The sequence below is a fragment of the Triticum aestivum genome, chromosome 5B (assembly GCF_018294505.1).
Source record: "Triticum aestivum cultivar Chinese Spring chromosome 5B, IWGSC CS RefSeq v2.1, whole genome shotgun sequence".
Taxonomy (NCBI): domain Eukaryota; kingdom Viridiplantae; phylum Streptophyta; class Magnoliopsida; order Poales; family Poaceae; genus Triticum; species Triticum aestivum.
This window is the reverse complement of record NC_057807.1, coordinates 614,906,429-614,928,979: the sequence shown is the minus strand read 5'-3', so window position 1 is coordinate 614,928,979 and position 22,551 is coordinate 614,906,429. Positions and strand designations below refer to the sequence as shown.

At 46.9% G+C, this 22,551-nt stretch overlaps 1 protein-coding gene across 1 annotated transcript; it reads right to left on the bottom strand.

Moving 5' to 3' along the window:
* Positions 1-3,184: 3,184 nt before the first annotated feature.
* LOC123117179 (BTB/POZ and MATH domain-containing protein 2-like) lies at positions 3,185-4,279 on the bottom strand. Its single transcript, XM_044538002.1, has one exon. It carries the CDS (start codon positions 4,277-4,279, stop codon positions 3,185-3,187), a length of 1,095 nt encoding a protein of 364 aa, XP_044393937.1.
* Positions 4,280-22,551: the final 18,272 nt, after the last annotated feature.

Genomic DNA, 22,551 nt, shown 5'->3' with positions numbered 1-22,551 from the left:
TCAGTTGCTATTGTATGTAAGTGATTTCTTTCTGTAATTTAAGTCTCAAGCTAGCTGTACTGCTCGTTGATCATTACCTGTAGTTATCCTCACTATATTCTTCTCTGTGATATTATGTAGGATGAAGATGTATGAAATAAAAAAGGCTGGACGCTATGGCATTGGGTTCATTGACCCAAATACCATTAATGAAGATACATGGACATATGAATGGTATCAAGCAGACGTAGAGAAAAACATGCTAGAGTTCTTGAAGCGCCTCAATACCAATTGAGATATACTACTTCCTTACAACTTCAGGTGAGTCACACTGTCTTGTACTACAAATTCTATTTTTGCTTACTAGCTAGATTTTAATAAGTGTATAGGGTTTAGGGTAGTTGATGAGTGTTATGCACATGCCCGCTTAATTTATACATGCAAACGTGTGAGCATGCACTTACCACTGGATCTTGTTAGTCATTCAAGTTGAAGACAGAACAGTCAAAGTACTAGATTCACTACTTAAAAATGCTAGTGACTACCCAATCGTGAAGGGGATAGTCAACTATTGAACTATATGTCGGCCTCTTTAGTTCATCATTTCCTGATATCAACTATTTAATAACTCATTTATTCATTTTCTTTGCCGGTGGGCAGGGCTTGGCAAAAGTTCATCAAAGAGGTTCCAAGCGAATGGAAACAAAAATTGTATTGGTATCGACCCAAGGTAAGTAATTAAGTAGTACTAGCTAGATACCATCTCTTTAATTCTAATTTTAATACCATTACTTATCATGCTTGATTAATTATTATCTGATTGAATTCTATTCTCGTAAAGGCCATGAAGCAGGCGCCGAGGACTGATTTATGCACATACTACGTTTGCGAGAACATTCGCATGATGGCGTCCGAAAGGAGTACATCTGCTAGACAGCTATGGGTACGTTTGCCAGAACACTATTCACAATTTTTACATCATTATCGATATCTAATCACACAACTAATACATGCATATTGATCTCGTTCTTAAAAATTCAAAGAGGTGCGGGATAAGCTCCTACCGGAGGATCTGTACGAGCAATTCAAGAGGAAATGGCGGGATTTTTGCACGACCAGGTCATAGATCCCAAAGGAGAATGCTATTACCCGCTACCGGAGTAATGCCTCCATGTAGGAGAAATTGTATATACCAAATTGTATATATACATGTGTATGTGTGAATGGTTATGCATAATGTGTACAATATGTAGTATCGTAAAATACCAGCAAATGAAAAAGAATTAAATGGAAAACATAAAATTAAAGGGAAAAAAATCATAAACCCAAAACCCACTAAACCTATTAGTACCGGTTGGTGTTACCAACCGGTACTAAATGTCTCCCCGCCCCCGGCGCTGGCTCGTGCCACGTGGTAGCCCTTTAGTGGCGGTTCGTGTTGAACCGGTACTAAAGGGGCAGTACCTTTAGTCCCCACCCTTTAGTGCCGGTTACAGAACCGGCACTAAAGGGCCTTACGAACCGGTGATAGAACCCGGTTCTGCACTAGTGGAAGCAAATGCTGCTAATAGACGTTACAATTAGAAGCACATTAAGTTATGGCACGATGCTAATGGCTTCTCAGAATCAAAAAGTAAGTGCAAAAACTTTTTGGAGAATGTTTTCACTGTACTCAACCGCAAAAACATTTTATCCCGCCATTTTCTCAAGACAACAACCACCCTCTGGCGCACTTAAACGCCATTTTTTTCACCACACGGTATATAGTACAACAGTTGTGCTTAACAGAAACTACAATACAATAACATTCTAAAAGAACTAATAAACCTGCCTTCCCCAACAATCTCTTTGAAACTGATTTTTCTAAAACTGAATCTGACATTCTAAACAACCCTCAGCAGCATAATGAGTGGAGCAAAATGGACAGGGAAGCTCCTTCGCTCACCCTACGTGGAAAATATTATGGAGAACCAGATACCTGCAAAGGTGAAGATCTTTATCTGACTCTACGTACACGGAACAATTCCATGTTTCTGCATTGTGACGAATGTGATGAACTCTGCGCTATGTCACGTGTGCGGAAAGGATGCCAAACATATTTGACATGTACGTACTTCTTACTTGTGAACGGGCAAAATCTGTTTGGAAGGAAGTTGGCATCGTAAAGGTGATAAATGATGCCCTTGGGTCCACTGTACTTGAATTTGTACCCTATGACCCAAAATCGCAGCTGCAGTGCCTCGGTACTGTAGCATTTCAGGATGTTGTCGCTACAGCCTGTTGGTACATATGGTGGGAGAGGTGGCAGAAAAGGAATGACAGCCTGTTGGTACATAGTAATGTTTTTTGCTGCTTCTAATTTGCCTCCCGAATCAGGTTCATGATGCCAATACAGCTGAAGCTAAGGCACTCCGTCAGACTGCCTTGCAGTGGTTCAGGAGATGACAATCAATGAAAAGCAATGCGACTACTGCAGTACCTATTCTCTATGAATGCAAGGAGCTGATTCGATCGCGACTCTGGGAAGGTCAAGATTGAGCATTGTGCTAGGGAAACAAATTTCGTAGCTCATGAGGTAGCTAACTTAGCAAGGATGCACCCGCCGTCATTGTGGCTGGAGGGTCCCCCAAATTTTATTTCGCAACTTCTTGTGGATGATGGAGTATCTTGTTTTTAAGTAAGAAAGCTAGCCATGGCGGCCTTCCCTAAAAAAAAGAAATTTATACAGCTACACTACCAGAAATATTCAGAGGGAAATAACAACCAATGCAGGCCAGAACTAGCTAATAGAATGTATAATAGTCAACTTGAGGATTACATGCATTTTTTTTTCTTGCTTAGTGATTTGAACTCAACAGAAGGTCCCAAGGTCCACATGAAGGGCATCCATACTAACAAAGCAGTGCACGCATGAATAACAGAGTCGATATATAAGTAAACTAATAATACACAATGGATAAGCGTGGTACGTGCATGTGCATGTGCAGTCTCAGCAATGTTTTCTTTTATCTGGCAAGAAAAGAAAGTAACCATTCTACTCACCACGTGAGACATGTGGTAAGCAATCCAAGCAATTCAAAAAAAAAGTAACCATTCTACTCACATGAGTAGGTTGAATATGATTGATAAATAGTATTTTCCCCCTCAAACATACATGAAGAAGTAGCATAATGATTAATAATAAAAATAATAATTTGAATGGTTACTAAATTGCCATGATAATATCCTTTGCCGCTTTCCATTCAGCTGGGATGATTCTAGCTATCAGCTCCTTGAGAACAGATGGACAGCTGGATTTCAGGTGCTCATACCCATCACTTGCCATCATTGCCTCCAAATTGGGCGGAGAAGAGAGGAACTGGAAACAAGCTTCTTTGAGACGATGGAAACCATGCTGCTCAGCTAAAGCCAAGCTGGTTGCCACCATGTTGGAATCAATGTGACTGCACAGTTTCTCCTCAAGTATCACCCTCAGCCTCGCAATATTGTACCTGTCAGCCGCCACAAGTAGATGGCCGGCCATCACCACATCTACACATGGTTCACTTTTTTCCCTGGCCATCTGAAGCACAGGAGCGGAGTCGGTGTATATAAAATGGAGCAAGGACTCGAATACATCAGGTTCCATGTCATGAATTTCGATAGTACTACTGGAGCTCTCCTCCATGGCGCCGAGGAGCAATGCCTTGAAGACGGGTGAGCGAGCAGCAAGGACACATCTGTGAGCAGAGAATTCCTGTCCCCCAACCTTAAAGGTGAGGTCGGCTGCATCCTTGTTCTTGAGCATGTCGCCGAAATGCCGATGCAGGTCGCTTGGAGGAACCGATTTTTCTTCACCGTGGATGTCCTTGATGACGGTGACATCGAACCTGATGGTGAAACAATGGTCTCTCAGATGCGCTGATGCCTCCAAATCAGCCTTCTTGATGAAGTCATCGTAACCACAATACGAAACCTCCTTTGAGAAGGTTACAGGGTCGGAGGTACGGCTGTATGAAGGCACCGGTTCTCCATTCTTGTCAAGTACACTGACCGTGAATTTGGCCTTCACATCTCCGGCATCGGCAGCTTCATGAAATAGATAAAGAGATATGAAATCAGAACAATCCTCGGGGTAACCGTTGGGGTAATATTCCACGCTCCAGTTGTGGCCTCCAACACTGAAAGGGGTAGAAATGGCGAACTCCCCGTTCTTCAGTAGCCCCTTTATTCTTGAGTATCCATCTACCTTTACCACATATGACCTTTCCTCAGATTCAGCTAGTACCATGGCAGCGGCAAGCTTGCAATGTTCTGCCATTGTGGAGGCGTGGGCTTGGAGAGTTGGAGTAAGGTGGAAGACTGCCGAGAGGGAAGATACATTTGCTGCCTCTATTTACCTATATATCGAGGTGTACTACTAGTACACTTGGGAAGTTAGATCCATTCGTTTCACATTCATTTTGCGTTGCTGCATGTCATTTACTACTCGTTTGCCCTCACGAGGAGACGCCATTGTATTGCAGCGCTCTGCCATTGGTGGAAGGTGAAAAGGGGCCACGATGGAGCATTGGCTGTGATTAATAATGATCAAAATCTGCAGCAGAGTTCCAAGGTTGCTGTTCGTGCGACCAGAAAATACGTGCAAGTGAATTACTCGAACAGAAAATACGTGCAAATGAATGGGTGATGTGAATGAACCGGCTGACATTTTTACTGACGAATTTAAGTTCCTCTCTGAAGACAAACGAAGATCATGGTCGCGCGATTGCAATCGCTGTACTTTGGTCTATCTGGCTAGCAAGGAATCAAAGGGTCGGCCATGGTTAAAATCTGGGTGCACAGGGCTAAGAAAGATGAACTTCTATCAATTGACACATGGATTGCGGGCTGGCCAAGCTAGTCACCAATTTCCTTTCCCTTTGTTCTCTTCTTTTGCACTTGTCCCTCCCTTCCTCTCCTGCTTCGCACCCTGGTATGCAAGAACTGTTGCCCCCAGTAAGCGTTTTGCTTATGGGTATTTTACAAAAATTAGGTATGGGTCTCCCTTCCCGTTTTCCTTAAAACAAAAAAAAAGTATAGATATGGCTGCGACCTGCGGAGTTGCTCTACCGCGTTAGGAAAAAGGTGCTCCCTCCCGTTTTCCTTAAAACAAAAGAAAGTATGGGGTGTACCGAAGCAGAAGTATCATAATATAAGATGTTTTTTGACACTGTCTTATATTATGTTACAGAGGTAGTAATTCAGAAGCATCCTGACAAACAAATTATAGGGGAGCACTGGAACACTGATTACAGTACAAACTGAATGTAATGACCTCAACGACTCTTTTTTCTCGTGATCACGTTTAACATCTTAACAAGCTGCAGATGTTTTTTAAAGAAATTGAAGAACCTGAACATTTTTTCAAGAAAATTCTTTCAATTGTTAAATATTGTTTGAAAACAAAAATATTTTTTCAAATTTGTGAACATGTTTTTTAAAATGTGAATATTTTTAGAAATGCGAACATCCCGGTTCCCAAACTGGGTTTTATTGTATATTCTCTATCTACAAATGGGTCGACACATCTCGGTTCGGTCTATCGGTCGGCTATGCGAAGCAGCAGCTGTTTGCCGCAGAATCTAACATCTCCGTTTGTTAAGGACTCTCCTTTTCTGACCGACAAAAATTAAGCACACGCATGACATAGGTCTGACCTCAGCTCGGCTCATTCATGAAACACGACGCGACTTCACATGGGCCCTTAGAGATTTTCTGAAATTGTTATATGGGCCTATAGCCCATAGTATATTTCAACAGTGAGGTGATCTTGACTTTTTCTCAAATGGACGATTAGCTTTTTCACGGGAAGTTTGGAAGAGAGACAACTTCAGTTAGTCGATCCCCACGGATGATGCCAATGTTTTTGTAGTAGAAAACAACATAGAGAAGGGGGTGGACGTTCTTCAGTGATCAGATTGACATGCTACGATGCTAACGAGCATCTCGATTGGTAACCACACAAGGGATCACATATGATTGCCGTTCGACGGGTCGACATATGCTTGGGAGCCGGACAACGGTGTTTTAAATCAAGTTTGACAACACTCTTCCGAGTGAAGCATAACCCTGCTGAGGTGGACCTCAAGTATCAATGAACACTCAACCAAATGCCGATCGATGGTCGACACGAGGCAAGCTTTCCTTGGGTTGTTTCCTTAACGGGCCTGCAGCCCGGGGGGAATTCACTAGGCTTGCAGGATCGTCTCAAGGGAGTCTAGGTCTCACCTTGAGTGAGAGCTCCATTCTCCCAAGATGAGAGGTGGAATACCTATGACCCACGGGGTACCTTTTACCTTTTATAGGCCTAGGACCTTGTACAAATGACCACCAACACTTGACCCATGGGAAAAGCAAGGGAAAAAGAGTGAACTCTTGGAAAGTCTAAGTTACCCTTAAAAATAAAGGAAAGTAAGGCTATTCTAGTCTTCTTGTGTCTAAGCACTTCGTTCATGAAGGTGTTGATGTCTGGTCCATATTGGATAGTATGAGTGGGCTTCATCTCTCCTTGGGCCTCTGACTATTGGGTTGCCCTCCTAAAAAATGACTATTGGGTTGCATCTAGACTTTACATTTGATTTTTCGTTACGTTATTCTACAATTTCCAGATCAAAAAATAATCAACAACATAATGAGTGGGACTGATAGCATGGTGAGAACTCGTGGCGCACAAATGTACAGGGAAGATTCTCCGCACACCCTATGTGGATTTTTTATTTTTGAAAGATCCAGTTGCCTGGCTTTTCATTGATTTAGCATGAGAGAGAGTTACAAAAATTATTCCTAATCAAAGGAGATTAGTAATAGAGGTTGACAGAAAAAATTGAAGAGGGAAAACTATGCTTTATATCTCATGTGATGTCCCCAAAGGGGGGCGCTATTCCTTTTGCTCCAGCTAGTCTCCATTGCTCGAAATCTCTTCTGTAGGCGTTGATCACCTCATCGACGCAGGCCACCTTCTTCCTGAATGTGCAGCTGTTGCGCTGTCGTGGACCTAAGACTGACAGTAGAAAGGGGGGTAGGTATGGAGAGGCAAGATCTCAGCTATGGTGAAGGTGTACACACGAGGTTTACGAGTTCGGGCTCTTCGCGGTGGAAGTAACAGCCCTACGTCTCGGTGCCCGGAGGCGGTCGATTGGATTATATGTGTGATATTACAGGGGGTGCGAATCCTTGTCCTAGAGGAGGGGGGTGGCTTATATAGAGTGCGCCAGGACCCCCGTCCACCTCCATTACAAGGGGCTTAATGTACATAAAGTAAGGGGCGTTACTGGTAACGCTAGCCTTAAGTATTCTTAATGCTTATAAAAGCTACGGGGTGAACGTCCGGCCGTTGAGTGTCCTTCCGACTCCTGGTCTTCGATAAGTCGAGTGACTCTCCATATGGTCGAGTGATGTGGCCATCGAGTGGATTGCACTCGACGCACTTGACCGGTGTTCTCCTCTTGTCTCTTGGTCTTTTTATCTTCTAGGGTAGTGACCTTGGGTAGGATGCATAGGTCAGGCCTATGACCCTACCCCAGGTCTGTATGCTCGTCAGTAGCCCCTGAATGGATTGAGGTGCGAGTGGAAAGTAGGTCGAAGTTGAACCTGATCCGAGCTTCGTGTCTTCGCGAGTGTTTTCTGCAAGACCGAATGCCCGCGTTGGTACTTCGGTGTCGACTCGGTCGCCTTGATCCATTCAGTGATCTGTCGACTAAACTGTTGGCCTCATGCGTCGAGTGTTGTGTCTGAGCACGAGATCTTGGGCGCGATTGTCCATGGTGTATCCCGGATTTTGCGGGATACGAAATTTCGGGGAAGCACGCGGGCCGGATAGAGCCGAAACGGGCGGTCCGGATAAGTAGAGATGCCTCGATTATCACGCTGCCTTTTTCACCACGTACGCTGCGCGCAACTGTTGCGGGATTTGACGGGATTGCCTGGTCCCACGCTTCAGTCACTCGGAAGTGACCCTTTATAAGGTGACGGGGCCGAGGCGCTTGCACTGTGCACGCCTGCTCCCCCTTCTTTCTCCTCCGTCTCTCCACCGCGCCCAGCGCCTCCGCTCTCGACGCCGCTGCCCCCACGCCATGGTGAAGGACAAGACGGCGGCGCTAGAGCGCGCTAAGAAGGCGCGGGGGCGGCGAAAGGCAAGAAGCAGAGCCGCGTATCGTCGTCGCGTGCGGGGCTGCCGCCGGGCTGGATCCAGGGCGATTGGATCCGGTCTTCGGTACGGCAGGAGGATCTGGCCGAATTGGAGGGGTCCGGGCTGATTGCCAAGGGAGCGGCGAGGCTGTCGAAGGGGGAGACGGAACCACAACCTCGACCGGGTGAGTGTGTTCCGCTTACCACTCACGTCGACCGGGGTTTCTCTCTCCCTCCGCACCCTTTCTTCCAGGGATTTTTGAACTTCTTCGGTGCGCAGCTCCACCACTTTTCTCCCAACACCATCACGTATTTAGCTGCGTTTGTATCGATGTGTGAGAACTTCTTAGGGTGTCGACCGCACTGGGGTCTCTTCAAACATATCTTCACCATTCGTTCCCGGTCGGTAAAAAAGGAAAAGTTGAGTGACTCAAAAACCCACGTCATCCAGATGTGCGGGGGTTTAGGTATCCAAAAGAGGAATAGGAGTGCCTTTCCCGTTGTGACTCTCCCCGAATCTGTTAGAGGTTGGCAGTCGTCCTAGTTCTACTACCAGGACATCACAGCTCCAGGCCAGTCGACCGCTCTTCCCCATTTCTCGTTCGACCGTGTGCAGACTCCTGCTCCACTGAAAGTAATCGCTGATGAGACCATGGAGACGAGGATGTTGGTGGACAGAGTGGTCTAGCTCATCAATGATGGTGTTACCGGCCTGGACTTGCTGGAAGTGTTCCTCAGTCGGCGCATCCAGCCTCTCCAGGCTCGCGATCACCCGATGTGGCTATATTCCGGACCGAATGACACCGCTTGGGTCCATCTAGAAGAGGTGCCATCCGAAACGGTAGCTTTGTGGCTGAGGGGTATCACACGCAATCAGGACAACCCTAGAGGATCCAGGGGAGTCGTCCCTTTCAGCGACGGCAACCCGCCTAACAAGGTATACTCTTTGTTCCGACTGCTTCCCGCTCGCGTTCTGACTGTACTTGATGTTGGCTGACTCTTACTCGATCGATTTGCTCTCCAGGTATTCACTGAGATGCATTCGATGCCCAACATCGAACAAGCTTTGGAGCAGGACCAGGAGGTGGAGGACAGTGCGGAGGAGAGTGGCGAGTGGGAGTCTTCGGGATAAGAGGAGGAGGAGAGCGAGGAGTCGGACAAGGAGGAAGAAGTCGACTCGCCGCCGTGCTCTGAACATCGATCCAAATAGCAGCATGATCCGTCTGGCGGGCGCGGGAAAAGCGCGCTCTGAGTGCCAATACTCAGAAGCGCACTCGGACGTTGACTCCGGAGCCGATGGAGAAGGTGTCCAAGCAGCCTAAAGTTGCCCCTCCCAAGGCTCGGAAGACATTGTCGCGGATCAAGATGGACGTCCCTGTTGCTTCGGGGTGAGTATCTCGTTTGTGTTTTCGTAGGTCGACTGAAGATTTTCTTGTTCTGACCAACCAATTCATGTGTCTTTCCAGTCCCACCTCTGCTGCCACTGATATGGACATTGAAAAGGCGCCAGGAGACGAAGAGGCCACCTCACGAGTTGGTAAGTCTGATCGACCAAGCTTCGTTAAGTTGAGTAGATCGTCAATCAGCAGAGTTTCTGACATTTCTCTCTTTCTGTAGTTCTGCAAGAAGTTGTTGTGCTCCCTGATAACGAAGAAGAGGCACCTCTACAGGAGAGGAAGAAGAAGAGTGGGAGCTCTGGCAGGAGGAGGCTTGAAGTTCAGGTCCCTCAGTCGACGCTGGCGCTCGAGGCGGTGGTCGAATGCTACGGAGAGCCTGTTCGGACCAGCGTCACATTCGCCAGCCCTCTGACGGCTGATCGTCTGGCGGGCTCGACTGCTCCGACTCCTGCTGCTCCAATGCAACCTCTCTGTTGGGGAACGTTGCAGAAAATTAAAAAAATTCCTACAGTTTCACCAAGATCCATCTATGAGTTCATCTAAGCAACGAGTCATGGGAGAGAGATTGCATCTACATACCACTTGTAGATCACGTACGGAAGCGTTCGAGGGAACGGTGATGATGGAGTCGTACTTGCCGTGATTCAGATCACCGATGACCAAGTGCTGAACGGATAGCACCTCCGTGTTCAACACACATATGGTACGGACGACGTCTCCTCCTTCTTGATCCAGCAAGGGGGAAGGAGAGGTTGAGGAAGAAGGCTCCTGCAGCAGCACGACGGTGTGCTGATGGTGGAGAGGCAGTACTCCGATAGGGCTTCGCCAAGCGCTCAACGGAGGAGGAGAGGTGTTGGGGAGGGAGGGGCTGCGCCTTGGATCAGGTGTTCAGCCCTCCCCTCGCCCCTCTATTTATAGGGGAAGGGGGGCCGGCCCCCTCTAGATGAGATCTAGAGGGGGGCGGCGGCCAGGGAGGGGGCTTGCCCCCCAAGCAAAGGGGGTGCGCCCCCCTTAGGGTTCCCCCCCAACCCTAGGCGCATGGGCCCAAGGGGGGGGGCGCCCAGCCCTCCAGGGGCTGGTTCCCTGCCCCACGCGGCCCATGTGGCCCACCAAGAGGGGTGGCCCCTCCCGGTGGACCCCCGGACCCCCTCCGGTGGCCCCGGTACAATACCGATATGCCCCCTGAAACTTTCCGGTGTCCGCATGACAACTTCCCATATATAAATCTTTACCTTCGGACCCTTCCGGAACTCCTCGTGACGTCCGGGATCTCATCCAGGACTCCGAATAACATTCGGTAATCACATACAAATCTTCCTAATAACCCTAGCGTCACCGAACCTTAAGTGTGTAGACCCTACGGGTTCGGGAGACACGTAGACATGACCGAGACGGCTCTCCGGTCAATAACCAACAGCGGGATCTGGATACCCATGATGGCTCCCACATGCTCCTCTATGATGTCATCGGATGAAACACGATGTCGAGGATTCAATCAACCCCGTATGCAATTCCCTTTGTCAATCGGTACGTTACATGCCCGAGACTCGATCGTCGGTATCCCAATACCTCGTTCAGTCTCGTTACCGGCAAGTCACTTTACTCGTACCGTAATGGATGATCCCGTGACCGAACACTTGGTCACTTTGAGCTCATTATGATAATGCATTACCGAGTGGGCCCAGAGATACCTCTCCGTCATACGGAGTGACAAATCCCAGTCTCGATCCGTGTCAACCCAACAGACACTTTCGGAGATACCTGTAGTGCACCTTTATAGTCACCCAGTTACGGTGTGACGTTTGGTACACCCAAAGCACTCCTATGGTATCCGGGAGTTACATGATCTCATGGTCTAAGGAAGAGATACTTGACATTGGAAAAGCTCTAGCAAAACGAACTACACGATCTTGTGCTATGCTTAGGATTGGGTCTTGTCCATCACATCATTCTCCTAATGATGTGATCCCATTATCAACGACATCCAAATGTCCATAGTCAGGAAACCATGACTATCTGTTGATCAACGAGCTAGTCAACTAGAGGCTTACTAGGGACATATTGTGGTCTATGTATTCACACGTGTATTAAGATTTCCGGATAATACAATTATAGCAGAATAAAAGACAATTACCATGAACAAGGAAATATAATAATAATGCTTTTATTATTGCCTCTAGGGCATATTTCCAACAGTCTCCCACTTGCTCTAGAGTCAATAATCTAGTTACATTGTGATGAGTCGAACACCCATAGAGTTCTGGTGTTGATCATGTTTTGCTCGCGAGAGAGGTTTAGTCAACGGATCTGCGACATTCAGATCCGTATGTACTTTGCAAATATCTATGTCTCCATCTTGAACATTTTCACGGATGGATTTGAAGCGACGCTTGATGTGCCTGGTCTTCTTGTGAAACCTGGGCTCCTTGGCAAGGGCAATAGCTCCAGTGTTGTCACAGAAGAGTTTGATCGGCCCCGACGCATTGGGTATGACTCCTAGGTCGGTGATGAACTCCTTCACCCAAATTGCTTCATGCGCTACCTCCGAGGCTGCCATGTACTCCGCTTCACATGTAGATCCCGCCACGACGCTCTGCTTGCAGCTGCACCAGTTTACTGCTCCACCATTCAACATATACACGTATCCGGTTTGTGACTTAGAGTCATCCAGATCTGTGTCGAAGCTAGCGTCGACGTAACCCTTTACGAAGAGCTCTTCGTCACCTCCATAAACGAGAAACATGTCCTTTGTCCTTTTCAGGTACTTCAGGATATTCTTGACTGCTGTCCAGTGTTCCTTGCCGGGATTACTTTGGTACCTTCCTACCAAACTTACGGCAAGGTTTACATCAGGTCTGGTACACAGCATGTCATACATAATAGATCCTATGGCTGAGGCATAGGGGATGACGCTCGTCTCTTCTTTATCTTTTGCCGTGGTCGGGCATTGAGTCGAGCTCAATCTCACACCTTGTAGTACAGGCAAGAACCCTTTCTTGGACTGATCCATTTTGAACTTCCTCAAAATCTTATCAAGGTATGTGCTTTGTGAAATACCTATGAGGCGTCTCGATCTATCCCTATAGATCTTGATGCCTAATATGTAAGCAGCTTCTCCAAGGTCCTTCATTGAAAAACACTTATTCAAGTAGGCCTTAATGCTATCCAAGAATTCTATATCATTTCCCATCAAAAGTATGTCATCTACATATAATATGAGAAATGCTACAGAGCTCCCACTCACTTTCTTGTAAACGCAGGCTTCTCCGTAAGTCTGCATAAACCCAAACGCTTTGATCATCTCATCAAAACGAATGTTCCAACTCCGAGATGCTTGCACCAGCCCGTAAATGGATCGCTGGAGCTTGCACACTTTGTTAGCATTCTTAGGATCGACAAAACCCTCCGGCTGCATCATATACAGTTCTTCCTTAAGATGCCCGTTAAGGAATGCCGTTTTGATGTCCATCTGCCATATCTCATAATCATAGTATGCGGCAATTGCTAACATGATTCGGACGGACTTAAGCTTCGCTACGAGAGAGAAAGTCTCATCGTAGTCAATCTCTTGAACTTGCCAATAACCCTTAGCGACAAGTCGAGCTTTATAGATGGTGACATTACCATCCGCGTCCGTCTTCTTCTTAAAGATCCATTTGTTTTCTATCGCTCGCCGATCATCGGGCAAGTCAGTCAAAGTCCATACTTTGTTTTCATACATGGATTCTATCTCGGATTTCATGGCTTCTAGCCATTTGTTGGAATCTGGGCCCGCCAACGCTTCTTCATAGTTCGAAGGTTCACTTTTGTCTAACAACATGATTTCCAGGACAGGATTGCCATACCACTCTGGTGTGGAACATGTCCTTGTGGACCTACAAAGTTTAGTAGCAACTTGATCAGAAGTACCTTGATCATCATCATTAATTTCCTCTCCAGTCGGTGTAGGCACCACAAGAACGTTTTCCTGAGATGCACTACTTTCCGGTTCAAGAGGTAGCACTTCATCGAGTTCTACTTTCCTCCCACTTACTCCTTTCGAGAGAAACTCTTTTTCCAGAAAGGATCCGTTCTTGGCAACAAAGATCTTGCCCTCGGATCTTAAGTAGAAGGTATACCCAATGGTTTCCTTAGGGTATCCTATGAAGACGCATTTTTCCGACTTGGGTTCGAGCTTTTCAGGTTGAAGTTTCTTGACATAAGCATCGCATCCCCAAACTTTTAGAAACGACAGCTTAGGTTTCTTCCCAAACCATAATTCATACGGTGTCGTCTCAACGGATTTAGACGGTGCCCTATTTAAAGTGAATGTAGCTGTCTCTAGAGTGTATCCCCAAAATGATAGCGGTAAATCGGTAAGAGACATCATAGATCGCACCATATCCAATAGAGTGCGATTATGATGTTCGGACACACCGTTACGCTGAGGTGTTCCAGGCGGCGTGAGTTGTTAAATGATTCCACATTTTCTTAAGTGTGTACCAAATTCGTGACTTAAATATTCTCCTCCACGATCCGATCGTAAGAACTTTATCTTTCGGTCATGTTGATTCTCTACTTCGTTCTGAAATTCCTTGAACTTTTCAAAGGTCTCAGACTTGTGTTTCATCAAGTAGACGTACCCATATCTACTCAAGTCATCAGTGAGAGTGAGAACATAATGATATCCTCCACGAGCCTCAACGCTCATTGGACCGCACACATCGGTATGTATGATTTCCAACAAGTTGGTTGCTCGCTCCATTGTTCCGGAGAACGGGGTCTTGGTCATTTTGCCCATGAGGCATGGTTCGCATGTGTCAAATGATTCATAATCTAGAGACTCTAAAAGTCCATCAGCATGGAGCTGCTTCATGCGCTTGACACCAATGTGACCAAGGCGGCAGTGCCACAAGTATGTGGGACTATCGTTATCAACTTTACATCTTTTGGTATTCACACTATGAATATGTGTAACATTACGTTCGAGATTCATTAAGAATAAACCATTGACCATCGGGGCATGACCATAAAACATATCTCACATATAAATAGAACAACCATTATTCTTGGATTTAAATTAGTAGCCATCTCGTATCAAACGAGATCCAGATACAATGTTCATGCTCAAACTTGGCACTAAATAACAATTATTGAGGTTTAAAACTAATCCCGTAGGTAAATGTAGAGGTAGCGTGCCGACAGCGATCACATCGACCTTGGAACCATTCCTGACGCGCATCGTCACCTCGTCCTTCGCCAGTCTCCGCTTATTCCGCAGCTCCTGCTGTGAGTTACAAATGTGAGCAACGGCACCGGTATCAAATACCCAGGAGTTACTACGAGTACTGGTAAGGTACACATCAATTACATGTATATCAAATATACCTTTAGTGTTGCCGGCCTTCTTGTCCGCTAAGTATTTGGGGCAGTTCCACTTCCAGTGACCCTTCCCCTTGCAATAAAAGCACTCAGTTTTAGGCTTGGGTCCATTCTTTGACTTCTTCCCGGCAACTGGCTTACCGGGCGCGGTAACATCTTTGCCGTCCTTCTTGAAGTTCTTCTTACCCTTGCCCTTTTTGAACTTAGTGGTCTTATTGACCATCAACACTTGATGTTCTTTCTTGATTTCAACCTCTGCTGACTTCAGCATTGAGAATACTTCAGGAATGGTCTTCACCATCCCCTGCATATTGTAGTTCAACACAAAGCTCTTGTAGCTCGGTGGGAGCGACTGAAGGATTCTGTCAATGACCGCCTCTTCCGGGAGGTTGATCTCCAACTGGGACAGGCGGTTGTGCAACCCAGACATTTTGAGTATGTGCTCACTGACAGAACTATTTTCCTCCATCTTACAACTATAGAACTTGTCGGAGACTTCATATCTCTCGACCCGGGCATGAGCTTGGAAAACCATTTTCAGCTCCTCGAACATCTCATATGCTCCGTGCTTCTCAAAACGCTTTTGGAGCCCCGGTTCTAAGCTGTAAAGCATGCCGCACTGAATGAGGGAGTAATCATCAGCACGTGATTGCCAAGTGTTCATAACGTCTTGGTTCTCTGGGATGGGTGCTTCACCTAGCGGTGCATCTAGGACATAGTCTTTCTTGGCTGCTATGAGGATGATCCTCAGGTTTCGGACCCAGCCCGAATAGTTGCTGCCATCATCTTTCAGCTTGGTTTTCTCTAGGAACGCGTTGAAGTTCATGTTGACATGAGCGTTGGCCATTTGATCTACAAGACATATTTTGCAAAAGTTTTAGACTAAGTTCATGATAATTAAGTTCATCTAATCAAATTATTTAATGAACTCCCACTCAGATTAGACATCCCTCTAGTCATCTAAGTGTTACACGATCCGAGTCGACTAGGCCGTGTCCGATCATCACGTGAGACGGACTAGTCATCATCGGTGAACATCTCCATGTTGATCGCATCTTCCATATGACTCATGTTCGACCTTTCGGTCTCTGTGTTCCGAGGCCATGTCTGTACATGCTAGGCTCATCAAGTTAACCCTAAGTGTTCTGCATGTGTAAATCTGTCTTACACCCGTTGTATGTGAACGTAAGGATCTATCACACCCGATCATCACGTGGTGCTTCGAAACGACAAACTTTAGCAACGGTGCACAGTTAGGGGGAACACTTTCTTGAAATTATTATAAGGGATCATCTTATTTACTACCGCCGTTCTAAGTAAACAAGATGCATAAAACATAATAAACATCACATGCAATTATATAGTAGTGACATGATATGGCCAATATCATATAGCTCCTTTGATCTCCATCTTCGTGGCTCCATGATCATCTTCGTCACCGGCATGACACCATGATCTCCATCATTGTGTCTTCATGAAGTTGTCACGCCAACGACTACTTCTACTTCTATGGCTAACGCGTTTAGCAATAAAGTAAAGTAATTTACATGGCGTTCTTCAATGACACGCAGGTCATACAAAAAATAAAGACAACTCCTATGGCTCCTGCCGGTTGTCATACTCATCGACATGCAAGTCGTGATTCCTATTACAAGAACATGATCTCATACATCACAATATATCATTCATCATTCATCACAACTTCTGGCCATATCACATCACATGACAATTGCTGCAAAAACAAGTTAGACGTCCTCTAATTGTTGCTGCATCTTTTACGTGGCTGCTATTGGGTTCTAGCAAGAACGTTTTCTTACCTACGAATAACCACAACGTGATTTTGTCAACTTCTATTTACCCTTCATAAGGACCCTTTTCATCTAATCCGCTCCAACTAAAGTAGGAGAGACAGACACCCGCTAGCCACCTTATGCAACTAGTGCATGTCAGTCGGTGGAACCTGTCTCACGTAAGCGTACGTGTAAGGTCGGTCCGGGCCGCTTCATCACACAATACCGCTGAAGCAAGAAAAGACTAGTAGCGGCAAGCAAGTTGACAAGATCTATGCCCACAACAAAATTGTGTTCTACTCGTGCAATAGAGAACTACGCATAGACCTAGCTCATGATGCCACTGTTGGGGAACATTGCAGAAAATTAAAATTTTTCCTATGGTTTCACCAAGATCCATCTATGAGTTCATCTAAGCAATGAGTCATGGGAGAGAGATTGCATCTACATACAACTTGTATATCGCGTACGGAAGCGTTCGAGGGAACGGTGATGATGGAGTCGTACTCGTCGTGATTCAGATCACCGATGACCAAGTGCTGAACGGATAGCACCTCCGTGTTTAACACACGTATGGTATGGACGACGTCTCCTCCTTCTTGATCCAGCAAGGGGGAAGGAGAGGTTGAGGAAGAAGGCTCTAGCAGCAGCACGACGGCGTGATGATGGTGGAGAGGCAGTACTCTGACAGGGCTTCGCCAAGCGCTCAACGGAGGAGGAGAGGTGTTGCGGAGGGGAGGGGCTGCGCCTTGGATCAGGTGTTCAGCCCTCCCCTCGCCCCTCTATTTATAGGGGAAGGGGGGCCGGCCCCCTCTAGATGAGATCTAGAGGGGGGGCGGCGGCCATGGAGGGGGCTTGCCCCCCAAGCAAAGGGGGTGCGCCCCCCTTAGGGTTCTCCCCCAACCCTAGGCGCATGGGCCCAAGGGGGGCGCGCCCAGCCCTCCAGGGGCTGGTTCCCTGCCCCACGCGGCCCATGTTGCCCACCAAGAGGGGTGGCCCCTCTCGGTGGACCCCCAGAACCCCTCCGGTGGCCCCGGTACAATACCGATATGCCCCCCGAAACTTTTCGGTGTCCGCATGACAACTTCCCATATATAAATCTTTACCTCCGGACCCTTCCAGAACTCCTCGTGACATCCGAGATCTCATCCGAGACTCCGAACAACATTCGGTAATCACATACAAGTCTTCCTAATAACCCTAGCGTCACCGAACCTTAAGTGTGTAGACCCTACGGGTTCGGGAGATACGCAGACATGACCGAGACGACTCTCCGGTCCATAACCAACAGTGGGATCTGGATACCCATGTTGGCTCCTACATGCTCCTCGATGATGTCATCGGATGAACCACGATGTCGAGGATTCAACCAACCCCGTATGCAATTCCCTTTGTCAATCGGTACGTTACATGCCCGAGACTCGATCGTCGGTATCCCAATACCTCGTTCAGTCTCATTACTGGCAAGTCACTTTACTCGTACCGTAATGCATGATACTGTGACCAAACACTTGGTCACTTTGAGCTCATTATGATGATGCATTACCGAGTGGGCCCAGAGATACCTCTCCATCATACGGAGTGACAAATCCCAGTCTCGATCCGTGTCAACCCAACAGACACTTTCGGAGATACCTGTAGTGCACCTTTATAGTCACCCAGTTATGGTCTGATGCTTGGTACACCCAAAGCACTCCTACAGTATCCGGGAGTTACACGATCTCATGGTCTAAGGAAGAGATACTTGACATTGGAAAAGCTCTAGCAAAACGAACTACACGATCTTGTGCTATGCTTAGGATGGGGTCTTGTCCATCACATCATTCTCCTAATGATGTGAACCCGTTATCAACGACATCCAAATGTCCATAGTCAGGAAACCATGACTATCTGTTGATCAACGAGCTAGTTAACTAGAGGCTTACTAGGGACGTATTGTGGTCTATGTATTCACACGTGTCTTACAATTTCCGGATAATACAATTATAGCATGAATAAAAGACAATTATCATGAACAAGGAAATAAAATAATAATGCTTTTATTATTGCCTCTAGGGCATATTTCCAACACTCACGCCTCTGACTCGGCGACTGCTCCGGCTGCTCTACAACCATCACTTTTTGCTGCATATCAGACTCCGGATGACTCGCCCAGTGCCGCTAGGGAAGCTCTTCGCCAGGTGAACCTTGCCGTGGAGTAGGTGAAGGTGGTGCACAAGGCTAGCCAGGTGGCTTACAATGCCAGTACTGCCCTTCAGGCCAATGTTCAGGTCAGCAATACTCCGACTGAATTTTCGAATGTTGTCTTATATCTGATCACCTACTGGGGTGTTTTGTTGCTTAGAGCCTGGGAAATTTTCCATGCCAGTCGACTTGAGTTGAATCTTAGTAGACTTTTTGAAATTACACTGGGCAGACCCTGCTGAGTATTGATCTGAACCAGTGGGGGCACGCTAAGTGCAGCCACTGGGTGTAGTCCCAGAGACCACGGCCGACTGCGGGCAGTCGACTGAGGTCTTAGAATGTATCTTTGTCTCTTCTCTTTTTTTTGAACTCATGCCGGGCAGACCCTGTTAAGTATTGATCTGAACCAGTGGGGGCACGCTAAGTGCACCCAGTGGGTGTAGTCCCCGAGACTACTTGTTGAATATTTGATTCGGCGGTAGTCTTAGAGTAACTTTTCTCTTTTGATGTCCTTTATTTCTGTCGACTGACATATCGCTCTTGCTGACCGCAGAGGTCTTGTGATCTTGGAGCTCGTCTTTCTGAGTTAAAGAAGAAGAATATCAGCATTGAACTTGACCTTGAACTCGCCAAGAAGAATCTCAAGACTGCTCAACAAGAGACGACCATCATGGGAGGTAACCATTCGACTGTCTTGTCTTCTTAGTAGTTCGCACTTTTCCGCTTATTTTCATTCAGTCTCTTTGAACCGAGTGACTTAACGCAAGTAGATGTGCGTAGTGGAAACCGCCAACTTCAAGCTCGTCTGAAGAGTGTTGTTTCTTTAGAGAGAATGAAGGAGGCGTTGGAAAAGAAGAACTTGGACCTTGCTGCTGCTCAAAAAAGAAGCTCGAGAGAAGACGACGCTTGCGGACCAGAAGCTGGCTTCAGTCGGCAAGTTGGAGGATGAGAACGCGAAGTTGAAGACGGCCATCTCGGACGCCAATCGGGAAGTCGAACAACTGAGGAAGGACAAGGAGAGCCTGACCACTGAAGTCGATGGCCTCGGAGCCAAGACGGGCAAGCTAGAGTCCTATTTGGTACAACTTGCGGCGAAGCTTATCCTGAAGCTTGAAGGTATGGCTGTTCAGTTAGATAACTGTCGTCGACTGAAATTTGCAATACTGTCGACTCATTGTTTTTTTGCGATGGAACAGAAGTTTGCCAGGACTTTGAAGCTGAAACTGGACGGGTCGAGACAGGTCTCGACCCCATCAACTGTCCCGTGAAAGATGAAGTTGCGATGAACTTCCTTCGATTGGAATCACGCTTGGACGGCGCTGTCGACTATCTGGCTCGGCTGAAGGCTGCGATGACCCGAGTGGACACCGAACTCTGGCCTCAGGCAGAACTTCCTCAAAGTCTCGAGTCGCTGATGACTCGACTCAACCAAATTCCTGACCGAGTGCAAGAGTGGAAGAAGTCATCTGCCCACTGTGGCGCTGACGTCGCCTTGTCATTGGTTCATGTGCACTGCAAGGAGGCTAAAGAAGAGAAGCTGGCGGCCCTCAAGGTGGCAAATACGAAGAAGCACTCTTTCCAGGACTTCATGGACACCTTCCTCGAGGCAGCTACTCGCATCGCCGACAGCATCGATCTTGACAGCTTCTGCGATCTGTCTAGCCCTTCTCCCGTCGAGTGACAAAAACATTATGCCTCACTTTTATTTGCCTCAGAATGCTGAGTGATTTTGTAATCGTTAAAACTCCTTTGGGCTTGACAACCGAGCACTTTTAATTTGCGGTTAGGAACCTATGGATTTATCTTTGAATATGTTGGTTTATCTTCGAGTGAAATCCGTTCTTCTCTTGGATCGGTCTCTCTTTGTTTGATGCAGGTGCTGAAGAAGGATCAGCAGTCGAACAGTTGGATGAGTCTTGGGCAGCATTGATCAGCTCATCAGCAAGGTACTCAGCAATGGTCTTGACGTTCCTATCTTCAGCAAGGGGCCTACCATTGGATGGGTGCACACAATCTCGTCCTTCTTCTTGACGGTGCAGCCTCCGGGGGAGTGTCGAGGTCGACCTGCAGCCCCGCTCACCGCTCAGTAGGGTTTTTCGTTCTTAGGCGAGTATCGGACTGCAGCTAAGTCCCTGAGTGGGAGGGTTGCTGACCACTCGGTAGGATTTCTCAAACTTAGGCGAATACTGGACTGCAGCTAAGCCCTCGAGTGGGAGGGCTGCTCACCACTTCGGTAGGATTTCTCAAACTTAGGCGAGTACTGGACTGCAGCTAAGCCCCCGAGTGGGAGGGTTGCTCACCACTCGATAGGATTTCTCAAACTTAGGCGAGTATTGGATTGCAGTGACCGACCCATACCGTTTGGTAGGACTTTCTATCACTTGATAGGATTTTTATCACTTCATCTTGGGCGAAAACAGATTCGCGGCTAAGGCGACACGTATGAAAGAAATAAACAACAATCATTCGGAAGACTGTAAAATTATGTCTTTTGGTAACCAAACTAAGAGGTGCTTATTATTACATCTCATCAGTCTAAATACTTATGAGTAAAAAGGGCAAAGCAGTTCCGCATTCTAGGCACTCGGTTCATCTTTGTTGTGCTTGACGTTGAAGAGGTGATGTGCTTCGTTGTGGAGCACCTTGGTGACGACGAAAGGGCCTTCCCAAGCAGGGGCAAGCTTGTGTGGCTCTTGCTGGTCCACTCGGAGAACCAACTCCCCTTCTTGGAACGCTCGACCCCTTACGTTCCTGGCATGGAATCGATGCAAGTCTTGTTGATAAATGGTCGACCGAATCAAGGTCATCTCTCTTTCTTCCTCTTCTCGCTCGACCGTGAGTACTGTACTGACAACTTGTCCAGTGGCCTTAATGTAAAGCAGTAAAGGCTCTTTGCTGATTGGTGCAGCGAGCACCGGCTGGGTGGAAAGCAGGGCTTTGAGCTCTGCAAACGCTGCATCAGCTTCTTCAGTCCACTCGAAATTATTAGATTTCTTCATTAGTTGGTAAAGAGGCAAGGCCTTTTCACCAAGACGAGAAATGAATCGACTCAAGGCGGCCAAACAACCAGTCAGCTTCTGAATGTCATGCACTCGCATGGGGCGTTTCATTCGAAGGATGGTATCAACTTTTTCTGGATTCGCGTCGATCCCTCGTTCGGAAACGAGAAAACTGAGTAACTTTCCTCCTGGAACTCTGAATGTGCATTTTGACGGATTAAGCTTGATATCGTACCTTCTTAGGTTGACAAAGCACTACTAGAAAAAGGGCTATAGATGGGATTGACACTAATGGCGCACCAGACAAGTGGTGCGCCATTAGTATATACTAATGGCGCACCACCCTCTGATGCGCCATTAGAGTTGAAACTACTAATGGCGCACCTGGCTGACGGTGCGCCATTAGTATCAAAAAAAAAATTTAACTAGTGCGCCTGTCCATACATACTGATGGCGCATCCACAGGCAGTGCGCCATTACTAGTTGTAACTAGTAATGGTGCACCTTCCAGAGAGTGCGCCACTAATGCTGTTTTTTTTATTTTTTTTATTCCTTTTTTTGCAAAACTACTAATGGCGCACCACCAGGGGGTGCGCCATTAGTAACCTGGATTACTAATGGCGCATTTGTGGTTGGTGCGCCATTAGTAAGTGGGCAGCAACAAGATATTTTGGACAACCTCTCCTCCCACAC

Coding starts and splice junctions, on each gene's coding strand:
- LOC123117179 (XM_044538002.1), bottom strand. CDS start 4,279: ATGGCAGAACATTGCAAGCTTGCCGCTGCCATGGTACTAGCTGAATCT.